Genomic DNA, 23137 nt, shown 5'->3' on the forward strand with positions numbered 1-23137 from the left:
TTTGCCCAGTACGGCCAGCCAATCCCAGACAAATCTATTTGTCAGCCACTCACTCACACCATTCACCCCAACTCTTCTCGTCTCTTCAAATATTGACGCAGGAGAGGAAAGCTGCTCACCTCATTCGTGTCTGTCTCTAGGTGCTTGATGCGGCCACTCAGATTGTCAGACTTTGATTTCAGTTCCTCAGAGAGCGGGTAGATATCAGCAACCATCGTGGTTGTCTGAAAAACCATGAGAGAAGATGTGAGAAGACTGCTTCATATCTCATCTCAAAAGACACAAAGTGCATTGGGAGCGGATGCAATGCAAGGATCCGCATCACATACTGGAACACACTCATACACTGCATAAAGCTGACAAGACTTCTGAGAATGTGTTTGTTCAACTGTATTTGAACAACATCAGATAATGCTACAAGCTGATGGATGCACTGTCCCGTCAGATGCACAACATGCAAGTGTAAATAATGATCTCAGTTGCATTTGAATAAATGGAATGTCATTTTGAGATATGCCTATCTTTAATATTACTTTTAACACTAATATAGCTGGCAATTAACACTAGTAAGAGAAAGATATCAAGAGTAAAGTATTCACATCATTCAAAAGCCTTTTTTAAGGATATCTCAAGAAATATCACATTTAACTCTCAAAGACAGCAAATACTATGATAACTACACTGGAACACTACTTGCACCAAACGTTTGACATATATAATGCTAATTGACAGGGTACATTTCATCTATAAATCAGGTGATCTGCTTTCAAATCAGCCCTGGGAGATTGAAGGGAAACATACATAATTCTGATACTACAAAATCATAACACATGACACTTCAATAGGCTCTAGTGTATATAACACCACTGCCATGAAACACTAAAAACTTTTATTTTGACTTTCTGTAATTTTGGCATTTAATGTATTCTTGTATTTCTCTCAAAGACTGTAGGGACACAATGAGTGCAGGACAGCCACAGTCATCTACATACTATGTACAAGTGGTGCACTCAATTAACAAACCATTCACTGTTGTTTGTTATTGATTGCTTGAGCATGGCAAAGAAGTTCACATTGAAGGCATCTATGTCAGCGAGTGCTCTGGGGTACTCTGATTCAGCTGCATAGCACACATACAGCAGGCATAATAAAATCTGTACACTGTCAGTAGCCATGTCATGACAATCCCTACCCAGAGACCAGTGCAGGGGCTCCTCAGTAACTCACCGTGTCCCCTCCATGGGGGATGAATTGGAATGTCTCAGGCGTGGTGAAGGCATTGCGATGGGCCTCCAGGAAGCTGTCCTTGTCCTTCGATGCGCTCATACTGCGGATGTTGAGCTCCAGACGCTGCAGGTCTTCCTGCTGGAGTCTGAGTAGTTGGGTCTGGGAGGCCTGGAAGGCGTACAGCATCTTTTGTGTCTTGCGCACATAGCCGAGGTCTAAGCACTGGTTCATTAAAACAAGACAAATAACACATTTTCTATGGAATGGATGCATCCTGCTTGAAGTACTTACAGCTAAAACATACTTCTCAGAAGGACTAAGAAGTCATCTTTTACCTTCTTGAATTTCCTTGCAATATATCGAAAGGGACTACCAAGAAGCTTGTCCGGCTGATGCACATTGCCAGGGTAAGGAGTTGTCTTGGAGTATTTTGAAATCATAAGTGTAAAATGATTTCAATCATAGTACATGAATTTTATTCCTGAAGCTCCTTCCCAGTTCAGCAGTGAATTGGTAGAAGTTATTAGTATGTAATGATCAAATCATGCCCTAGCAGTAGCATCGATTCATATCCAGCTAACAAGTTGCTTTTTAACAAAAGTGTGTATTTATTATTGCAAATATTTTACACTTCACAAGGCTACTTTATTGAACAGCAACTACTTGGTACATGTCTGCTGGTACATGTTCTCTTTAAAACAACAGCAAATGCAATATCAGTGCAATAAAAAGATAGAAGATACATGTATATATAATCAAAATAAATTTTTATGTCACCATAAAAAACATTCCTGTGATGTGAAACATGAATGTACAATCTCCAACAAATATGCAGACATGATGAAATACCTTATAAGACATATTTATTTTTCTTGATGCTATTTTGTTTTTGCACCCATGCGGTTACATAGATAAGGTAGGTGTTACCAGTGAGATTGACAGTTGTAATAGGTATATCAGCTGCTAGTCTCCGTAGTACTACACAAATATGTCTAGTCAATGAAGGTTCCTGTGTTTTTGCCTAACTACCTTGGTTGATCCAAGTGAAAAAGATGGTATGTATCACAAATATAGCAGGTGGCCCAATTTCAGAGTCACATCAAGAAAATATCCTGTTTTGATGCATGTGTCTAAATATTATCCAGTAAGCCCACTAAAAAGAAATACTTCCCAATTTTGGTTCTAGGCATGATTGGAATCATTGTGTGTGAAGGCTGCAGGGAGCTCATGGCTGACCATGCATTGCAGCCACAAAACCTCACACGTGTGGGCTGCCAAGATGTTCCCAACACTGACTCGCACAAAGGCAGGCCAAATTTTGCGGCCGCAACGTATCCCCCTCCACAAGGTCATTCACCGAGAGAATGTCAGTACAGTCTTCGTGAATGACAGGCCTCGTGTTATGCCATCTGTGCTCTATGCCAATTATAAGAATAAAATAATGCCGTTTGTGATGCTTCAGTGACTTTCATCTAATGAAAAAGTGTGGATATATTCCTACAATGGTATCAATTCTTTCTCTTTTATTACTGCTTACTCCAGATCGTGACTAGTTAAGAAAAAAAAAAGCATTGAGAAAAACATTTAGTGTAATATTAGAAGTAAGCAATGAAGAAAATCACATATTTCAAAAACACAAGTACCAAAATTAATGAAAATTTCACTTACGGTGACATTTAGAATGATTTGTCCATTAATTACTGCAAAAGCTGTTATTTTCACATAAAGATATTTTCGCAAATGAGGTCAGAGACATTTTCGCAAGATGTTGTTTTTGTAATAAGACACCAAGACTATCTTACTTCTGAACTACTCACTGTCTTTTCTTAATATTTTGTGTGTTGTTAAATTCATAGCTGAACAGTGCTTCATGAAATTTGCAAAAAATAATCCCTTATGAAAATTACAGCATTCATTCTAAAGAGACATCATTGACTCTTTAAAATTGACCAAAGGTGAATTCATAAGGAGGATATGCATGACAACTGCATCATCAACAAAGTGTAAGTTATTATAAACACTGGTTGAAAAGAGTTATGAGATGCTGTTTCTCGAAGGGAGTACCTCAGCTCAAGAAGGCAAAGATTACATCTTTGAGTATAAGATGGAAACACTGGATGGAGGCCAGTGAGGTATTTCCTGATCACTACAGACAGACTCACATCAACCAACTCTGCCCCATTCTTCCCAAAGTACTTCTGTATGGTGGCATTAGCTGCAGCGGTGACCAACAGGTAGTCATTTCTTGCTCTTGTGGCCTTGACCTCTGCACTGCTTAGTTTCTGTTGGACCTAAAGTGAAAGACAAGATAGGAAATGTTGCCATCAATGTCAAAATAGAATCAACAACTTCAAGGCAGTGCTGTTGTCTCACTTCTTTGTGTGTGTGTGTGTGTGTGTGTGTGTGTGTCATAGTCTGGGTGGTGCATGTACAGTGTCTGTAAGCACAAATTGCCTTTCACAAAGAATGCATGGGAGTATATGGCATAGAATTTTAATCACAGGTATTTTCCCATAGGATCTATGCTGGAAATCATCATTCTTTTGCTACTTGCTACTTGCAACATGATACAATGTGATCACTAAACTTATCATTTTATAAATCTTTGCAATGACTTAAAGATAATAAAAAGTTTTGGTACCTCAAAAGTTTCCCTGAATTTCCTTGTCTTGGTTTGTGTTTCAGGTTTAAGTACGTTGTCTGTGAGAATTACTCGCCCCAAAGTGCTCTCATGTCTTAGTATTCATGCAATAATGGTTTCGTACCAGAGCCGTCGTGGTACCGCGGCGAAAATTATAGTACACGTACGAAACCACTGACTGCGACCAGCATCGTGCAGCCCCATACGCATACATTGTAGCTAACAGCGACCAGCAGCCCCATACGCATAGCGTAATGGGGCTTCGCATTGTAGCATTCAGGATCATGAAAGAATTAGTATCGTGGGTAACAGTCAGTTTAAAATCCAAAAATTTCTTCAATTTGAAGACTTACCAACTAAGTTGAAGTATTGAAAACAGGCTTCGGACAACGTTTGGTTCTGCCAATAGTCCCTTTCTGTTCGAATTGATGACTGAATGTGACTCGGTCGAGAGGACCTTGGGAGAGCTACATACACTGAATACTGCGGCCAGCGCATGCGCACACAAACATCTTATCCGTTCATAGATTTGAAATCTGTGTGCATGCATGTGATGTGTTCTCATGCACTGGCTGTAATATTCAGTGTACGTAGTTCTCCCAAGGTCCTCTCGACCGAGTCACATTCAGTCATCAATTCGAACAGAAAGGGACTATTGGCAGAACCAAACGTTGCCCTAAGCCTGTTTTCAATACTTCAACTTAATTGGTAAGTCTTCAAATTGAAGAAATTTTGGGATTTTAACTTGATATGTACCCGCGATATTAAATCTGTCATGATCCTGCTTGCTACAATGCGAAGCCCGATTACGCTATGCGTATGGGGCTGCTGGTCGCAGTTAATTGCATGATTACTAAGACAAGAGAGCACTTTGGGGCGAGTAAGTCTCACAGTGTTAGTTATATGAAAGGTACTTTAACCTGAAACAGAAACTAAGACAAGGAAATTCAGGGAAACTTTTGAGGTACCAAAACTTTTTATTATCTTTAAAGATCAGAAGTTGATGAATTCTTTTTTTTTCTGATTGGATGGTACTAAAGACTTGCTCAATGTGATATTTACTTAAAATTATAATCAAAGAGAAAACACAGCAATAGAAATTCGTTAAAGATTATGCCCTTATACAATGTTCATACATACCACCTGCATAACACATTGTACATTTTTCTCTCTTTTATACACAGGATATTCACGCTGGAACAGGATGGATACTTCTGGATTTCCTAGGGATTTTTCCATGGTAAATGTTTGAAGGCATAATGTGATTTTTGAGTAGTGTACCATCAGATTCATCAGGAAAAGAGAGAGAGAGAAAAAAGGTGAAAACCACATGTCACTATCAGTGATCAAACTTGGCGTGCTTTCTAACTTTTCCTCTCCCAGTTTCCTGGAAATCATGTTTTGTTTGCTACGCTTGGCCTGTCTGACCTTGCCATATACAACTGTTACAGCATCAAATCAAACAGCAAAAGAAAATATGAAGGGGGGGGGGGGTGGAAATGACCACCACAAGAGATATATGTACCATGACATCTTACAAGAAGCATTCCACTAATAAACTGTGGTAGGACAGCTCATTCACTCTCTGCTTTAAAGGTATACCATACCATGTGCAATAGTGAAGAACCTTTCACAGAAAAGATATGTCCTACTTTGTATAACCTGTAGTTCAGTTCAAAGACAGACTTGTTTGATAAAGGCAGATGAAAATTAGGTCAATTTGTCCATGTGATCAGAGTACGTAACCCACGGCAGCTGCTTGTAGCCAATTTTATGTGCAATGACACATCATGACCATGTTAGCCTTCATCAATTTCAACAAATTAGATAAAGTTATGATGTCACATCCTGCTTTTCTCCCAATGGTTTGGACACACAAGCCATAAAAAGTCATCAATACTCTGTTATTACAACACACTAATCATTTGATGTGAAGTTTTTCTTATTGCTCTCATTAAAATCAAATGCTGTACAGAGTTGCATGCAATTCAATGAAAGAATCAGCTTGAATATATAATTCATGTCTGTTACTAAGACTAGCATCATTTCTCAGAGACTAATATCATTTTTTTTTTTAATATACCACACATAAAACCGTAAAATCCCATAACTGCTATCAGTATGTCAAATTCTATCATAACATCTTTGATTAAAAGATGAAGCAAATCCTAATCAAATAATTGGTTGAGAGCATACACGTGACCATGCATTTAGTTTGCCAAACACAGAGTTTTGCTTATGACTGATCACTAGCACTTTCACATGGCGATCAGGCAAGATTTCACTGTTTGATTTACTCGTGATGAGGGTGATTTATCAAACTACCATTTAACAAGGATCTGCTTCATCATTCTACACAGGAAACAATAAACATTGTTTTGTTCTGGCATTAGTACAATTATCCACACTCGGTATCATCGAAACAGTCCAAACATCCTTGGCTATCACCTCAGGCATCTTAGATTGTGTCATAGGTACCTTGCATGAGAAATTCTTACTATGCCGTCACTGTGTATTATTTGTATAGCATTCTGTCTGTTTGTTTCTACTCCACTTATGACAGTCAACTTAAAAAACAGAATATGCTTGAGGCAAAAAAAAAAGAAAGTAAAATCAGTGTCATTACATTCAAGTCAGTTTTGCAACCAGGTGGCTACTGCTCTTCATGATGTGTGTGCCATGAGCAAAAAAGCACATTTAAAACAATCTAATATTTCTGATGTCTATTTTCAAACCCTACGGAACATAGTGTACAAAAAGTCCTGTGTCATTCTCTTAGAGATGATAGCATGAGAAACTCTGAAGAAATAGAGCTAAATAAGTTATGCCCAAGTAATCTCACTCGAATTACCAAATCAAACATGTAGCGATGGATTTTGTATTCCATCTTGTTTCTACAATTCTCAATGAAAAAATGATAGGAACAGTGGGAAACACAACAGGCTCCATGAAAGGGTCTTTTCTGTTGCAAGGTATGATTGCCAAACCCAGAAAATCTTTCACCAAAATAATTAATCCCACCACACAACAACATGCTCCCTTCATTTAAATTCACAATCCTTTTCTTTTTTAATGGGGGGGGGGGGGGGTGTTACTCATCATTATTCTTAGAGAGAAAATTAGCACAAAGACTGAAAACAGAAAGCAATCCAGTTTTGAACATAGGCAGCCATAATCCAATGAACACTTTATTCAAATTTATAAATCACTGAAAAAAAATGCCTTGCTCGGGTGTTATATATCATGGGGAGAATTTAAGTCTCAAGTTATACATTTCTCAAATTATTTATGGCTGCATGTCAATGTGAAACAATCTAATATCACCAATAAAAACTCTCACCTCAGGGTTTGGAAAAGGGTTATTATGATGGGGAAAGCAATTTATGATGAGGACATGAGTTCTCAAACGAAACTTTAAAAAGGATCTCACGGTCTTTAATGGCATCAGTTTAAGTGCATGAACCTGTTGCTTTCAGCATTTTGAATATCTTCCACTTCATAATCAGTTAGAAACTTTCTTATATCATTTGCCAGCCTTACAACTTCTCGTTAACTTCCTTTTTTGATTGGCTGTGTGTCTTAATAAGACTGTCTGTATTAATAGAATGTGTAAAAATAGACAAGGGGGCCTTCTATGACATGCTACACATATATAATGACATAATGCCCCCAGGACTGAGTTTTAATGTGAGCACCTACATATAGGCCAAAGTTTATGAATGTGATCAGACAGACCATCATATCTCAGCACTACTTAGCTTCCTTTTGTTGCTGAAATGGTTGTATAGAACATCTCAACATTCATGTTTCATTCTTCCTCTTACATCAAGCCAACTGAGCACAATATATGCATGCATCATCTTCCCTGACTTCAAAAAGAAGAAAGCCTTTCATATCATAGAGGGGGAAAATTGTTCTTGTTCTACTTTCTCATTTGGCAGTCCTCACCTTTTCATGCTGTCTTTCATGGTCTTTCACTCTTTTCCCCTTCTTCCTCGCTTTCTCCAAATCGGCTGCAATTTGCTGCATTTTGTCTTCCATCGTCTTGTAGCTGCCGTGTGCTGCATGGTATGACTTGGTTTCCTGGCAATTGGGAGACACATGGGACATTTTCATCAGTGAAAAGTCATGATTATTTGTCATATCACTCAGTTTTATGATTATACAGAACATAGTTCACCCTGAAATTGAACTAATGAATGGCATTCAAAGCTGCTTTTGCAATCAAGTGCCATAAATTCATACCACTGGTTGACAAATTAAAAAAAAAAGCACTGTATTGGAGATTTTATGACACTGTGTGAATTACCAAGCCATGTTTATAATTTTGAACACAGATGTCTGTTAACACATTATAAAAACACACTAGAATGTTATTTTAGGGGACATCCTGGAATGGTCTGTTTTGTGAAGTATCAAGATTTTTTTTTTCTCATGCAGGAAACTTCCTTCATCTCCCACTACTTTTCTACTTGCCTCCTACGCAAACATTATGACTAAAAAGAGAGTATATGCAGGCCAGTACAATCAAAATAAAAGCTGCTCGTAGAGGTCTATCAAATTTCCGTGCAATGTCATCTGGAGGTGTTTGATATTGAACTGCATGCATCACATTTCATCCAAAATATCCTGTATTCCAAGAAAAAAAAAAATTGAAAGGACTTCTTGGTCTTCCTTTAGTATTGTATCCTCTTGTATCATCACAAGGTTGTCATTTGTAACACTGCTATGTTACTGTGTCTGCCACATGAAAAGTCATTTTAAACGACAGCTCAATTTGGTTTGAGACTCCCCACAATGATCTGCCTATGAGAGTGGCAATATGCATGAATGTGACTCCATAAATGTTACTAATTACTTCATGGAGAAGGAGGGACATTTTTTGTTGGTCTCAATTCATTAACATTAGATACAATAATAGCTCATTAAATGGTTTCAATGATTCAAGACATTCTTAAATCACATCTACAGGTGCAATAAAGGCAATAAAAACTGACATAGAGACAATTGCTCAATGTACACACAGGCTGATATAAAGTAATAAACACATTATACACATAGTATATACACAAACACAATTACTGATCAAACTGTTTCATAACTTCCAGATATACAAATGTCCATAACTTGTACATTTTGCTCATACTTTTTTAATCATTAATCACACACTTATGTTTCATAACTTAAGCTTAAAATTGAACCTTTCTTGGATTTGGAATATACTTTCTGTGATATGGTTAATATTCATTTTCTTTTAAATCTTTATATTTACTTGTAAAAAAAATTCTTTCATATCTCTTGTCATGTTCACCTATAATAATAAGATAATAAACCTATGTCAAACTACCTACATTATCTGATGGTTTCCCAAAATGTTCACTGGTCTTTAGTGGATTTTACATGGTTAAAGCTTTCTGCCATTCCATAGAATCACCCTTGGTATTGTTAATATAGCATATTGTCTGTAGTTGAAAGATCTATGTATGTGCAGCTGTATTACAACTCCATTATAACCCCCAGTGTTTTCAGTGGCACTTACCGCAAATAACTCATTCAGTACTCTAAGGATTTCATTGTGCACTTCCACTGTCATTTCTCGACTCTGCAGTGAAGGAAGATAAAAACAAGAAAGAACATATCTTTACTCCAGAGATCGATGAGGGATTGATTTGCAGCCCTATCAAGCGTCACAGACTTTTCAACATTGAAGACTTCATGTAGATCCTGTCTTTTCAATGAATGCATTCAAACATGAATAGAACACCTGTTTCACTGTGAAGATAATGCCCATCTTACCCTCATGGCTGGAAAGGATTATGAGCAGGTGAAGCCTTTATGGTTTACTATCATAGTTATTATGTGTTTTCATCTTGCATTGTATATTATGTAATATTAACCTTGGATTAGTCGTCCCACTCAACTAATGCTGAAAAAAAAAAGGCAGAGAGAAAAACATAGAGTGAGTGCCCACTCTTAATCCCAGAACTGTCAAACAGAACATATCAGCATGTATGAGCACAAAGAGACGACATTGCGATCCACGTTCCCACTACATCTGTAGGTGCTCAAAACACTCAAACGGGTACAACACTGAATATTTCAACATATTGTATACATGTAAGCTGTTATTTTCATGAGGGTTTATCTTTTTTGTGAATCACTGTGTGATCACGAATTTAACAACACATGAAAATGTTGCCATGTGCTAGGGTATAGTGCACATACGATACTAGTGTCAATTTGCAAACACTCTCAAAAAATCTCGCACAAATGTCTGTGATCTCCTCATTTGTGAAAATATCTGTACGTGAAAATAACAGCTTTAACAGTACATTAGAAATCCATGAAATTGTTACACCTTAAAGGGCCCATCTCAATGGAGGAGACATTGCCGCGACTGCCACAACTGATCAAGTGTGGCAACTTGTGTGATTCAAAGATTTAAAAAAAAAAGACGACTTGTGCTCAAATCAGATTAACATCTGAAATGTCTCAAAACAATGTGACAACTTATTTGCATTGTGGGGACGTCTCAATGATGTCTCTAAATCATCATCTGTAGGTCGCCATGGGTCTCCTCCAGGTTGCAGAAATGCTGATGTGGAGACATCACTGAGATGTCATTGAGATGTCTCCGAGACCAGCAGGACAGTGGAAAAACTCTCCTATAAAATTGAACTTGCTCAATTCTCCCATGACTCCCCGGAGACTCGGCTAGTCTCCAGGAGACACCACAGAGACATCTCCGCGACCAGTGGAGACTTGATACAATCGCCACAAGCTTGCCACCTAGTCTCCAGGCCAATGAGGTACCCACTTCAGGGCTATCACCTCAAAATGCCTTCACACTGTGCACAGAGAGGCTACTGATGGAGGTACATGTACAAGAGTTTAGCCTATTTAAATAAGAATAGTGATTTAGCATGGTAACCTTTGGTCTTAGGACTGTAACATGCATACATAGTGCTTCTCATTTCCTCTGTACACTAAAGGTCACTAGCCTTAAAGTCCAGACAGACAAAGAGAAAGACTGTTTGCCAAGGACATCATGCTCCTATACATCCTCTTAAAGACGAAGATATGACATATATTTGAAGATGATTCGCCAATATCAAAAGACTACTTTTTTTTGCAGTGTTTGCTTGCATTTCAACATTTCATTTATTTTCTCATCACAGCCAAAAGGGGGGGGGGGGGGGAGAGAGCTTTCTCTCTGAACAAACAGACAAATGTCTTTGACATCTTCATATCACGTTGTGCCTAGACAAAGGTTGTTGGTCACATGGCATATAGATGTACACAATTGTATTATGACATCAGTTGCTTTCATTAGGCACATGATGAAATTTGAGAATAAAAAAATACCCGAGAAGAAAAAAGATGATTATCAACCACAGTCATAGAAACAAATGAAATGAGAGTTGGAGACAAATGGATTGTGACAACTCCCATTGTACAGAAGGGGTACACACTCATCCATTGTCAATTGCCTTTATAACATGAATATTTAGTGACCCATGCATTACACAAAGACAGACCACAATAATGGTGCTTTCAAAACCATTAAGCGTGGCCAGTTGTAAATATCTTGATTGCCGCGTTCAAGTGTACATGAAAGTTTTTACGACCATGGGCTGGGCTGTGTGTAATCTGCACCGCACAAGGGAACCGCACAAGAGAACCCGTGTGACACATGCTGAGCATGACTGTCTGATTCACACCCTGCAGTCAGAATTTTTCTGCCTTTGGACTTCTCCCAGTCCGTCTATCTGCAGGGCAAATCAAACTCCCACAATACTCCCACGGCCTAGGCTCATTTGGTGTGATGAGAGGAGAGGGGCTGATAGCACCTCCAAACACTTCAAGAAGATGGCTGCAGCACTCTTGATGAGTCCACCAGACAGGGAAGACTCCTTCCCTCTCAAGTTGGTAAATTTACAATTATTGTACAATCCTACCTCTTCCCCTTCCTCCCCCCAACCCTTCTCCCCGATTAGGCCTGATGAAGATTACAAATTTGTATCTAATCAAAATTGCTGATGCCGAGATGGTGGGGCAAAATGGCTGAACTGGAAAAGTACAGCGGGGGAGATGATAGTTTGATTAATGTGCATCCCAGATCCAGCAATTCTCAGATGAACATAGTAAGCATAATCCCTCCATGACATCATTGCTACATGATACCACTGCCATGTCTCAACAGCTCATCTCTTTACCCTCACCAGAAAGAAGGCTAGCATACACAGATTGGTGAGAGATTAAAGGAAGAGTTCATCTATCCATACTTCACAGAAGGAATCAATTGGCACCATATCACTGCCTCAGTGCACTATGTATGAAACCACCATCATACTAAATGATGGCAAACATCACCCCATCAGGATATTACCCCCAGGACATATCCTCCTTCCTCTGCATGGCCTACCGTTATGGACCCCCCCCCCCCCAACCTTCTACAAACATTCTTGAACATACTTCAAAGACTTCCATCTGTATATCATATTCCAGATCCCCCCCCCCCCCCCCATGTGGCCTTGCTCCCATCAACATCCCCACAGTGCATTGTACCTTCTCACCATTGCAATTTACTTTCCCTTTGATACATACTTGGGAGTGCCAAGTTCTAATACACACAAATTGGACCCAGCTGCTCTTCTGAAAAAAAAGGGGGGGGGGAAACCTATGGATCTTTCTCCTTTATTCTACCACAACTGTAATGCAAACCTAATTAAAGGCATCAGGCTGTATAATTTTAAGATTCATCTTATATTTGAAACATCTCATACTTTACAATGAGTTAATCAGCACTGATGATAAAGCTAAATTCTCTCTGTATGTGTGTCTGTTTTTGTCTTTAATTTGAGCTCACACATCCTTTTCATGTCTGCCAACAAGAAATGAAAACCATGAATTATTTCCTTTCTTTTTTCTTTCAGTTCTTTGAGCACTTATGATTGCAATGAAAAATCTTACTTACGTTGTGGCGATAAATTGTCCCATACGGTATATAGTTATGCCATATAATATATTGCAAATCATTATATTTCACAATTCGGGATAGGAGAAAAGTATTTGGAGTGGTTCAATTCGTACCAGAGAAAAACATTACATGTAGATGGATGGCATGAGAAAGTAATATTGTCCCTTTTCAAAGGAAAAATTACAATTTCTCACCTGAGACATGGTATACATGGCAACTTTTTCTTGTGTTTTGATTTTGCAAATACCGATAGCAAAATCCATGAAAATAAACCATGTATACAGTATTGCAAAACACGATATTTTCGCGGCATGAAATTTTCGAATTGGAGCCGACGGCCTCTTTCGCTGCATGAAATTTCACGCGTTGCCTCTGACATTCAATGCATATAGTGTAGACAAGAACTTTTGCGTGCTTTTAATTTTGCAAATCTTGGCTCTCCCCAAAATTCGCGAAATTAAATGCAAATGAACATTCCTTGTTTTACAGTATATTACCAGTCAATCCAAAAGTACAGGGACCAAAACTTTCATTTAATAATTGCAGTATACAATGTTACTAGTATATGTTTCTTGTCTCCCCCCCCCCCCAGCTTCAGGAAAAAAAAAAGGATTATCAATGCAATACTATGTATTCGCAAAACACTCCCCCCCCCCCCCCAAATAAACCCCCATTCAACTTCAACATATAGCCTCGCTAACTTAAGGACATCCACAGATATGGGGGTTCTCCTTCTCAACACAACAGTTGGAACAAATTGCATAGTTTTCTGAATTCAGCTCCATCTTCAAACTATTCAGACAGAGACTGGCACTCCTCTACTTCAGTCACAGTTATACTTGCCTCAGCCTATACTAATTCCCTGCATTTAGCCATCTACCACACATCTTGGCATTGCAGAGAAATCTGAAATTGACAGCATGCAACGTATTCACATTATGTTGAGCCATCTTCTCTCATCCCCTAATGCACCTTCCTCGGTCTATGTATCAACTAACCTCGACATGCTCAAATTTTCTCTAAGCCACCATTACACTTTAAAGCAAAATACATCGAAATCATTTAATGGACTGTCAATCACAGGCAGAGTAGCTGTAGGGGAACTCAAGCCATAATACCTTAGCCACTGCCTATTTCTCATTAATGGACGGAAATCAGCTTGGCACTGACATTCACTTAGCAAGCTAATTGCACTTATCAGAACTGTTATACTCGATTACATGAACAACAGTCTTAGGGCAAAACATTTCATATATTCCATTATTTTGTATTCAAGTTAAGTGCCACTTACAGTCCCAACTTATTAGCTATCCATAACCAAGAAAAAAAGAAGAAGGAATTTCATCAAATGGAATACAAAATAAGACAGTTATAAATTTGAATGTTTCAAAATGTCCACTGAACATTGATAGTGATCTTTAGAATTGAAGTCTGACAGTGAGAAATGATTAAAGCTCTACATGATACAAGCAACAACGCTCTTTTTTAGAGTAGAAAGAAACACACTGATAATAGAAAAACATTTAAAACCAGTGAATGGCTTTACTGATGATAAGCCATGAATACTAGAAAAATATAGGAGTCATTAGTATGTATTCATACTCATCATCACACAGCACTGCCCATGCCTGGATCAAGCCTCTTCTGTTGAGCAATCAACATTCAGCCAACATCACTGTGGATCTGGCAGTGTTGCAATATCAACTACATTGTAAATAACTCATTTCATATACTGTAAATGTTGAAACTTTGCTGTGTGGAAATTTGGCACATTCTGCGCAGCTAGAAACTAGCACGAGAATAATGCACACCAATATTTTTGCTTGTTATATGTAAAATATTTGAAATCATTCCCCTGCAGAGGGCGAAATGACTCATGTGAAAATGTCAACTTTTACAGTAATATGTTGCATGATAAAGCAATATACTGGAATTGAAGCACTGACGCAATATAATTGCCAACAACGATTACACACTACATGCATCAAAACGAGGTTGCTGATAGTCTATACTGTGTTTCAAAGGCTACTGTCAATGTGGCATCAGTTTGCAACATTTTGTTGCTATTTGTAATGTGCATCAAGACCACCGATGATCGCTCCCTATTTCAAGAAACATCACAAAAGAACTTAATACTGACTTTGAGAGGTCAAGAATTCAGTTTGGAAACAGTGCATTAAGGATAGCCTTATGATGGAAGAAAAATATTCACCTCATTGATACTCCATTTTCATATCATCCTGATGTGATACAGGATTGAGTATACAAGTTGCATTACTTCCCCTAAAATGCCTAAAAAGAGCATTTCACTTAGCAAATCATCACCCTAGTCAGCATACACTACTAGGAAGTACATTATAGTGTAGAAGCGGATATTTGAGGAAATAGTCACTCATGCTGCATTCCTTGAACAAAGACTTTCAGACATCAAACCACTTAACTGTCAAGACCAACCATCCCAACCTTTTCATGGTCTGAGCTAATGGATAATAGGTACCTGTTTGTGTTGTACCATACATGACAAAACGAATATGGCATAATGGTTCAGGTTAGCCTGGTCATGCACCACACAAAGAGATGCCCAGCACCCAACTTCTAGTAAAAAGGAAGAATATCCTGGATCGGGTGGTTCCTACAGGATGCAAACAAGAATAGTACATATAAAGTATCATGGTTTCAAGTTTATTTCCTAAAACTGAGAGTACAAAGGTCCTATAACATACCATTGCATGCAATTCAAAACTTGGATTTTGCTCACTATGTATACTGCAGTCCTGGTATCCAAGGGATAGATTCTTACCTTGAAACTCAACTGCTTGCTGCATAAAATCATAGCATTTACTTGTATGTCTATCCTAGCTTTACCCAGGACACACACTTTTATAATGATGCATACCGTGGGGGCGCTGTGCTAGTGGATAAGACTCCGACTCCCGATCGGAGGACCCGAGTTCGAATCCGCCCAGTGCTTTCCGTACATCCTTGGACAGATGATTTAACCCACTGTGTCCCTCTCCGACCCAGGTGTATAAAGGGTACCTGGCAACGCTAGGGTAATAATATAGCAAGGGCCCTCTGGTAGAGCAGTGGCAAACACTTCCTTGGACAAGATGATTTAACCCACTGTGTCCCTCTCGACCCAGGTGTATAAATGGGTACCTGGCAACGCTAGGGTAATAATAATAGCAGGGCCCTCTGGTAGAGCAGTGGCAACACTGAAGAGGCTACCCTGGGTAAATAAGACCTTATTATTATTATTATTACCTTCAGGATTCTTTCCCTTCCATTCTCATTTCATACACTGGCAATTTTCAAGAGCTTATTTTTACATGCTTAGTGTCTGTGTTCAGTAAACCCTAGATCAACACTTGTTAATACATAATAAACATCAGATATGCAAAATTTGTTTTGGCTGAATTACCCTTTTTTTTTTGAGACAGTAGCACAAGATACTGTTTTTCCTATTCATGTGAAAAACAAATTAGTAAGATTTATTTGAAGCATGAAAGAAGTGTTTCAAACAATACAGATTGTAAAGTTACATTGTAAATGTACCATATTCTGCAAATAAATTCATATTCTATTAGGCCTATGTTGGTCTTGTTGTATTTTGGGGGTGTGCTAGATTTTGTGTTAAGAATGCACTATTGTTTGGGCATTACCCAGTTATCAAATCTGTACAGTGACTTTATATTTTCACTTCACAGAAGAGCTACTAAATTTACAGACATTGACACTTTACAAGGTCTGTGGAAACTGAACCCGATTATGATACTGATAGTAAGACTATCCATTACCCGGGTACATACATGGCGTACATTTGCATATGACATTTCATGATTCAGTTTTCTTTGTCTTACCAAGCCTGATCTATTTACTCTTTAGGCCCTATATATCAAGTGTAACAGGGCTTCTACCAGTGATCTGAGGTATTCAAATTCCATGAAAGCAGGCATCACAGTCCTTGCACGCCCTTCATTAGCTATGGGGTGGTTCTGGTTTACTGCCTGTAGGCCTTGGCTGGGGTGAAAGGAGGCGTCTGTATTCTGTGCCTCAGGTGTGCCAGTAGCAAGCACTGCCTTTCCTGTTCTTCCACGGATGAACTTACCTGTACATTATGCAGCTGAGGCCAGCATCACTGCTTTATGTACTGCCATTCTACTATCATGGGCTGATATGTTGCAAAGCTGGGTTGTTTGTTTTGTTTTGCTTTTTTTTTTTGGGGGGGGGGGGGGGTGAAGGCCCTGTTTCTTCACCTATATTCATTACATATTCTTATGAATATCAATCATTCATCCCTTTGCAAATATGCAGTATTTCCAACATGTTATACTGTGCTTATGATGTGCAAGTCCTTTGAATCATTGCATTCACACATTCAGCTGTAGAGACAAAACCTTGTGCTTTTGCTCTTGTTAATATACCGTGCAAAGATCAATTCCCATGGGAACCAGTGGCTGATCTGCACTTTTTCAAATATAAGCACATTCTTTCCTGTTACTAAAAATGTTCATGTCGTTTTTACTGAAAGATAACCAGGAGGAAGGAAAAGTATATAAACAATTTGAAGTCACGCAAGATATGATCATTAATGGTACTGAAGCTGTTCTGAGAAAATTGCCATGCATAATATGCATAGAATTGTGTCAAATACAATGGATCTACAGAATTGTTTTTTTTTTTCCCTTGGCAGAATAATGTCATTATAGTGACATTATTCTGGCAAGAAAAAACATATCCCGTGATATATTATATGGTCCTTGTACAGTATCAGGTGACAAATATCTATTTCAAGATAAAAAGGCCATAATTCGTCTTGAGTGAAAATGAAAAATTCTATAAAGCATGAATTATTTGAACTTGCAAAATAGCTCTACAATTCAGAAGTTTTGCCACAAAAAGATTAACAAGCTAAAACACAAATTTGTATGAATGACTAGCATAATTGTTGAGTGGTTTTGGTTGATTGTTTTTTTTTTTGTACTTGAAAGTTGATACTTTCGTCAGCATTTTTTTTTCATGGCACAACTGTCTTCATACTCAAGGTTTATAATGTCTTCATATTGACATGATCCCAGAGGTCAGCCAAAAACCTTTACATCTTCTCTTGTCATTCCCAAACATTTAACAGGAACCAGTAGAAATTCACTGCTCTTGAAGCTAACAAACACATCAGCCTTCATTCCAAATACACTGGCACATTTCATACAAAACTACAAATGTAGCAGTATCACTTTACATAGAGCTAGCAACTGAAGGTACATTATACACTCTCCCCTTTGCCTTGGGTAATTAAAATTCTCTGCAAGGCAAATGATTTCAAAGGACACTTTGCTGTTATTGTTAAAAGTCAATTCAGGTAAGTAGGAGACAGGGTAGGCCCTATATCATTTCTCTAATGCTTTTCGGTAACCTGTATGGAAGAAGACCAATGAATGGTATTTCAGTGAGACTTGTATTAACTTTTTTCAACAACTAGCACCAGTGAAAAGGTGGACAGGACTACAGTCGTACAGATCAGAAGGCTGCGTTGGGAGACAGAGGCATTTAGAGAGACTCCCAGCAGATCTGATGTTACCCTGGTCCTTGAAGAGCGAAAGGGATAATTCAGTTTTTGGTTTAGATGGGGCTGCAGGTTTCCAACTTTGTGTGTGTGTGTGTTTGTGAGATTATGAGAAACCCCTTATGAAATATCAAAGAATATGTAATTCTTAGAGGAATTCAAAGTTTATTTGATGAAAATTGGTCTTGAAATGGTTGAGATATCCAGCAAAGTCAACCTGATTAAGTGTGAGAGGCCATCACTTTAATATAAGGATCACTTTGTTTTACCTTGTTTTTGGATATCTCAGTCATTTCAAACCTGATTTTCATCAAATAAACCTTCAATTCCCCTTAGAATTGTATGCTCTTTAACATTTCATAGGGAGGTTTCTAAATATCTTGCTGAATCCTCACTTCAACCAATGCTATACCATCCCTTTAAGGTAGAGGGGAAACATTGAACCCTTTCACAAATCTCTAAGAACTTGTTTTTACATTTATTTACATACAAGTTTCAAGCTATTTGCGTTACTTTTGAGAATAAGAAAGCAAACCTACAATCTCATTTTGTCTATTGTGTTTCTAAAAATACATTTGGCCAGTCACAGTCCAGAGGTATTTTCCAATCAAATTTTGCTCCATTCTAGAATGCATAATTTGTCATCTACAAAACTTGAACCATTTTTTTTTTTTGGGGGGGGGGGGGGGAGCAAAATGAGAAATATCTTGTTTTCACTTCACTAAACAAGAGCAAGCTAGTCAAATATGAATATGAATGTGTATTGAATACATTTTTAATCACGAGTGTCTGGACACATAGAGCTGCATGTTAGACTGATAGGCTATAGGCCTATATGGAGTTTGAAACACAGCTGTTCTAAATAGTGCTGCTATATATGGAGTTTGCTATATATGGAGTTTGAAACACAGCTGTTTTAAATGGAATGCTGTTTGGAGTTTAAGATCGCAGACTCATTTTAGAATCTAAATGGCTGGTAACTCTAAATGTGATTAGAAACATGTTGCACAAATTTGATTTCATGTACATATAAGATACAATGTACATATTGGAGCATCCTGGACAAAATAACGAAATGAGTCATTGGTTATTGACACTTTAGATACTCAAAATTATGTAATATGTATCTAGGAAAATATAAAATTAGTGCAGTTGTTTAAAACTTCAGCAATCAAAAATGTAATACAGTGTATGTGTACTGCGTGGGGAAATGTACAGTGATTAATTGATTTTGTGTGATTGTTGTAAACCTCACAAATCTGTTGTAAATATAGCTGTATTGTTATTTGTTCACTGTAAGTATTTGTAAGTATATCATTACCTGCCATGTGTCCAGAATAGAACCATGGACCTGGTATATATGTCAACATGTCCTTTGTTTTTACTTATCAAAAAAAAAAAACATGATTACAACAGACATAAACACATCAATAGCTTTCCAGAGCTCTGGCATCATGTTAACATGCCCTACTTTCTATTCCAAATTATCTCTTTTTCTTTTTTTCCAAATGAGTACGATACTCTGGGCACAAACAACGTTATTGCCTGAATTCACAAAGGAAGTTTGAATCAAATCTATGGTCTAAATTTAGTCCATAGATTAAACAAGTATGAAATACGTACACTTTTCAAACACACGCATCAGCGCATGTTATTTATCGGATGTCTGTTGGCATTATGTCATCTACTATGAAGATTAACACAAATAAAACTTGCATTTAATACGTGGGCTAAATTAAAACTTCTTTTTGACTTTGGGCCTACATGTATGTTTCGGTTTGATGTCAAATACACAACTATAGAGAGAAAGAAGCAATATTGTGCCAGTGCCTTTCTTGCCAGAGACATTGTACAATAAGATAGGACGCACACTCTCTTGATGACACGGTCATGGTGTTCCTGCATGTAGTCAATAACATGACCCTCGGATACAGTATGTTATATGACAAGCCATTACAATTCTGACAAGAGGAAATAACTTGAGTGGAAGCAAAACTACAATGCGGTTGGAGGAGACTATCATTTTGCTACGGAAGAGAATACTTTGTGAAGTATTCTATCATAATAAATGAAGTGGTGTCTGCAATAACAGAATAAGTGCTTTTAAGTATCTTGTCTTAATCGTATTTATGAAGCCACTACCAGGGTTAATAAACTGTGGCTTAGGCTGCCAAATTATCTCATAAAGCTACAATGTAGCATCCCAAGCACACATATACCACTCCCTTTGGAACTCAGTACCTTAATTGCCTTTAAATTATGTGAAGTTTTTTTTTTTTTCTCTCTCTCTCTGTCTCTTTACTATTCATAATTTAATGCACTACAATGTACTTACAAAGTACTTGATTATGTAGTTGCGTTTTTATCTTTTCCCACACTTGCAGTGCACTTCCAATTGTTTGAAGTGCAAATATTTGTCTAGACTGCTGTATTGGATTAATTACAAATGTACAGCTCATTCTGAATCAAAGGAATAACATTCTGAAGACAAAATTATGTATGAGCTTAGTCAGTGGGATGAAGTTTCTAGTTCAATGTAATCTACCAGAAGAACTGGAAATATTTGTAGGATGAACAGTCACTTGAATGCCAGTGAAAACAACAATCCACAATGCTATTGTACTGTATACGCCATATATTTAGTGAGTCTAAATTCCCTGCCTTCCCGACGATTTCGCGAGTGGTTAAATTCGCAATCGTGGAGTACTGTACTGAATGGAGAAATGTATACGTGTGCGTCACATTCATATCGGGATCAGAGTCATTACATTCACATATCTTTAATTTCGCGAGTAGCACCTGACTCGCGAAATTCGCGAAAATAAAAACCTCGCAAAATATTTGCCGCATACAGTATGTTGTTGCTGTTATATGGCTGTCGTAGCCACATTACTCATTAAACTGCAATGCTGCTTTACATGTGACAACTTGTGGTTATATCCAAAACAGCATGAGGCATCTTTGATGAGTGATATTACAATCACATCAGTCAGATTAGCACTGGTTGCCAAGTTATCTGTGCAACACAGCATTTCATTTAATGACTTTGAATTTCTACCTATTAGAACTACTATCATATTTGTCTCCTCTGCGATCAATTCCAGGAATTTGTTGCCTTTGTTCAACTTGCACATGTGCACAGTGGTTATTTTCTCTGGATATCTCCATTATTTTTTAATTTCTCATCCAATGCAGTACACAAACACATCAAATCTTGCAGAGTCAAGAACAGAGTAATTTTGAGCAATGTTCAACCTATAAACTAGACAGATACTGAAGATATCCATGAATAGTACCAAACATATCATGTTCCCTTGCACACAGACACACAACATGATGGAGACTACTTTGAAGGCTGATAATGATATGCAGTGAAGGAGGATGAATGACTGCCCTCTCTCTGTGAAGGCAATCATGACACTGTGTTCTCCAGGGAAATGGACTGAAGCTGATTTGTACATCATCCTATGAGGGCATGTATGTAGCACAAGTGTACTCAGACTTGGGAGTAACAAAGATCTTATTCATTTTTTAAAAAAATCTTTGCTTTTAATAGAGAAAGCAAGGTTTACTGATTGGTGAAGAACTGATCAAATCATACCACATTTCCTTGTCACACAGATAACCCAATTTCCAGCACTCCTCTCCATCTATCACACCTGTACATGTATGCAAAGCAACTGTGTTACACACTGCCCATTCTCACTATAAGTCTATATCACTATAATTTTAGTGCTCTGAATTCTTTGTAACATCTTGAATAAGTTTTGTTTATCAATATAATTAGTGATCAATACAAATGTGAACAATTGATAAGTTTTAATATCAAAGCTTCTCTTGACCTCACCACATTCATATTTTGTCCAATATGTTACATTAGTCTGTACTTTTATATTCTACGCACTTTATAAATTGTGGAAATGAATAAATAAAATCAATAAAAGATACACAATAATGAGTGAACATACAAATACAGCATGCAATATGATGCAAAATAAATTGTGAGCTCCAACTGAAGAAATCAATATGTCAAACATGAGTTGTTGCCTACGTGCAAACACATTTGGTCTATTTGCATTCACAGTGTAAAATGTCTTGCAGTATTTCATAATGTCAACGCATACCATGAAATACAGAGCAAAAATGCCGTGGTATTCAGGGTGGTAATTCAAACTTCATGCAAAATTCACACGCAAGCTTTCAGTGTGAATCGTGTCACAAAATACTACTCACCGCACTTATTTCTCACATGATCTGATACACTTCCTGTTTTGACCCTGAAGGAGATGTATACAGTATGCATATGTGCAGCGTTTACCTCGGAGAGGAATACTTTCTGGCAAGAAATACCATGGTACCTATTACCATGGTATTTTGCCAACAGATTACCATTGTATTTAATACCCTTTTATTTCTCATGTGAATGTACCTTATGTTAGATCTATCCCCCCTTGGTTTGTAGCATGTGCAGTAATAGTCCTCATTGTAAACAGTGACATCCCTCGTAAAGCTCTGAGTCTGTGAGAACAAACTTCATGGGTTCAGGCTATTGGTCTTTGTTCCCGGTCTACCCCACCTCAGACTAATTCGGATCTAGTTTTGCGGCATAAATCCATCATTCCCACGAAAAAGAAGTCTACTATAAAGAAGTATCTACTGACTACAGTATGATGTCATAATACTGTCATGCTGAGGCTTCTACCATGAAAATACATTAGAGTACAGC

At 37.8% G+C, this 23137-nt stretch overlaps 1 protein-coding gene across 1 annotated transcript in view; it reads right to left on the reverse strand.

Moving 5' to 3' along the window:
- The window catches only part of LOC140246199 (SLIT-ROBO Rho GTPase-activating protein 3-like), a 92283-nt gene that overhangs the window by 28160 nt on the left and 40986 nt on the right, over positions 1-23137 (reverse strand). Inside the window, exons 4-8 of the mRNA XM_072325646.1 lie at positions 9408-9470; positions 7817-7951; positions 3390-3518; positions 1228-1449; positions 120-224 (exon numbers count right to left, since the gene is read on the reverse strand). Of these exons, the coding sequence (XP_072181747.1) occupies positions 120-224; positions 1228-1449; positions 3390-3518; positions 7817-7951; positions 9408-9470 (654 nt within the window). The remainder of the gene's footprint in view (positions 1-119; positions 225-1227; positions 1450-3389; positions 3519-7816; positions 7952-9407; positions 9471-23137) is intronic.

The sequence above is a fragment of the Diadema setosum genome, chromosome 2, assembly GCF_964275005.1.
Source record: "Diadema setosum chromosome 2, eeDiaSeto1, whole genome shotgun sequence".
Classification (NCBI taxonomy): domain Eukaryota; kingdom Metazoa; phylum Echinodermata; class Echinoidea; order Diadematoida; family Diadematidae; genus Diadema; species Diadema setosum.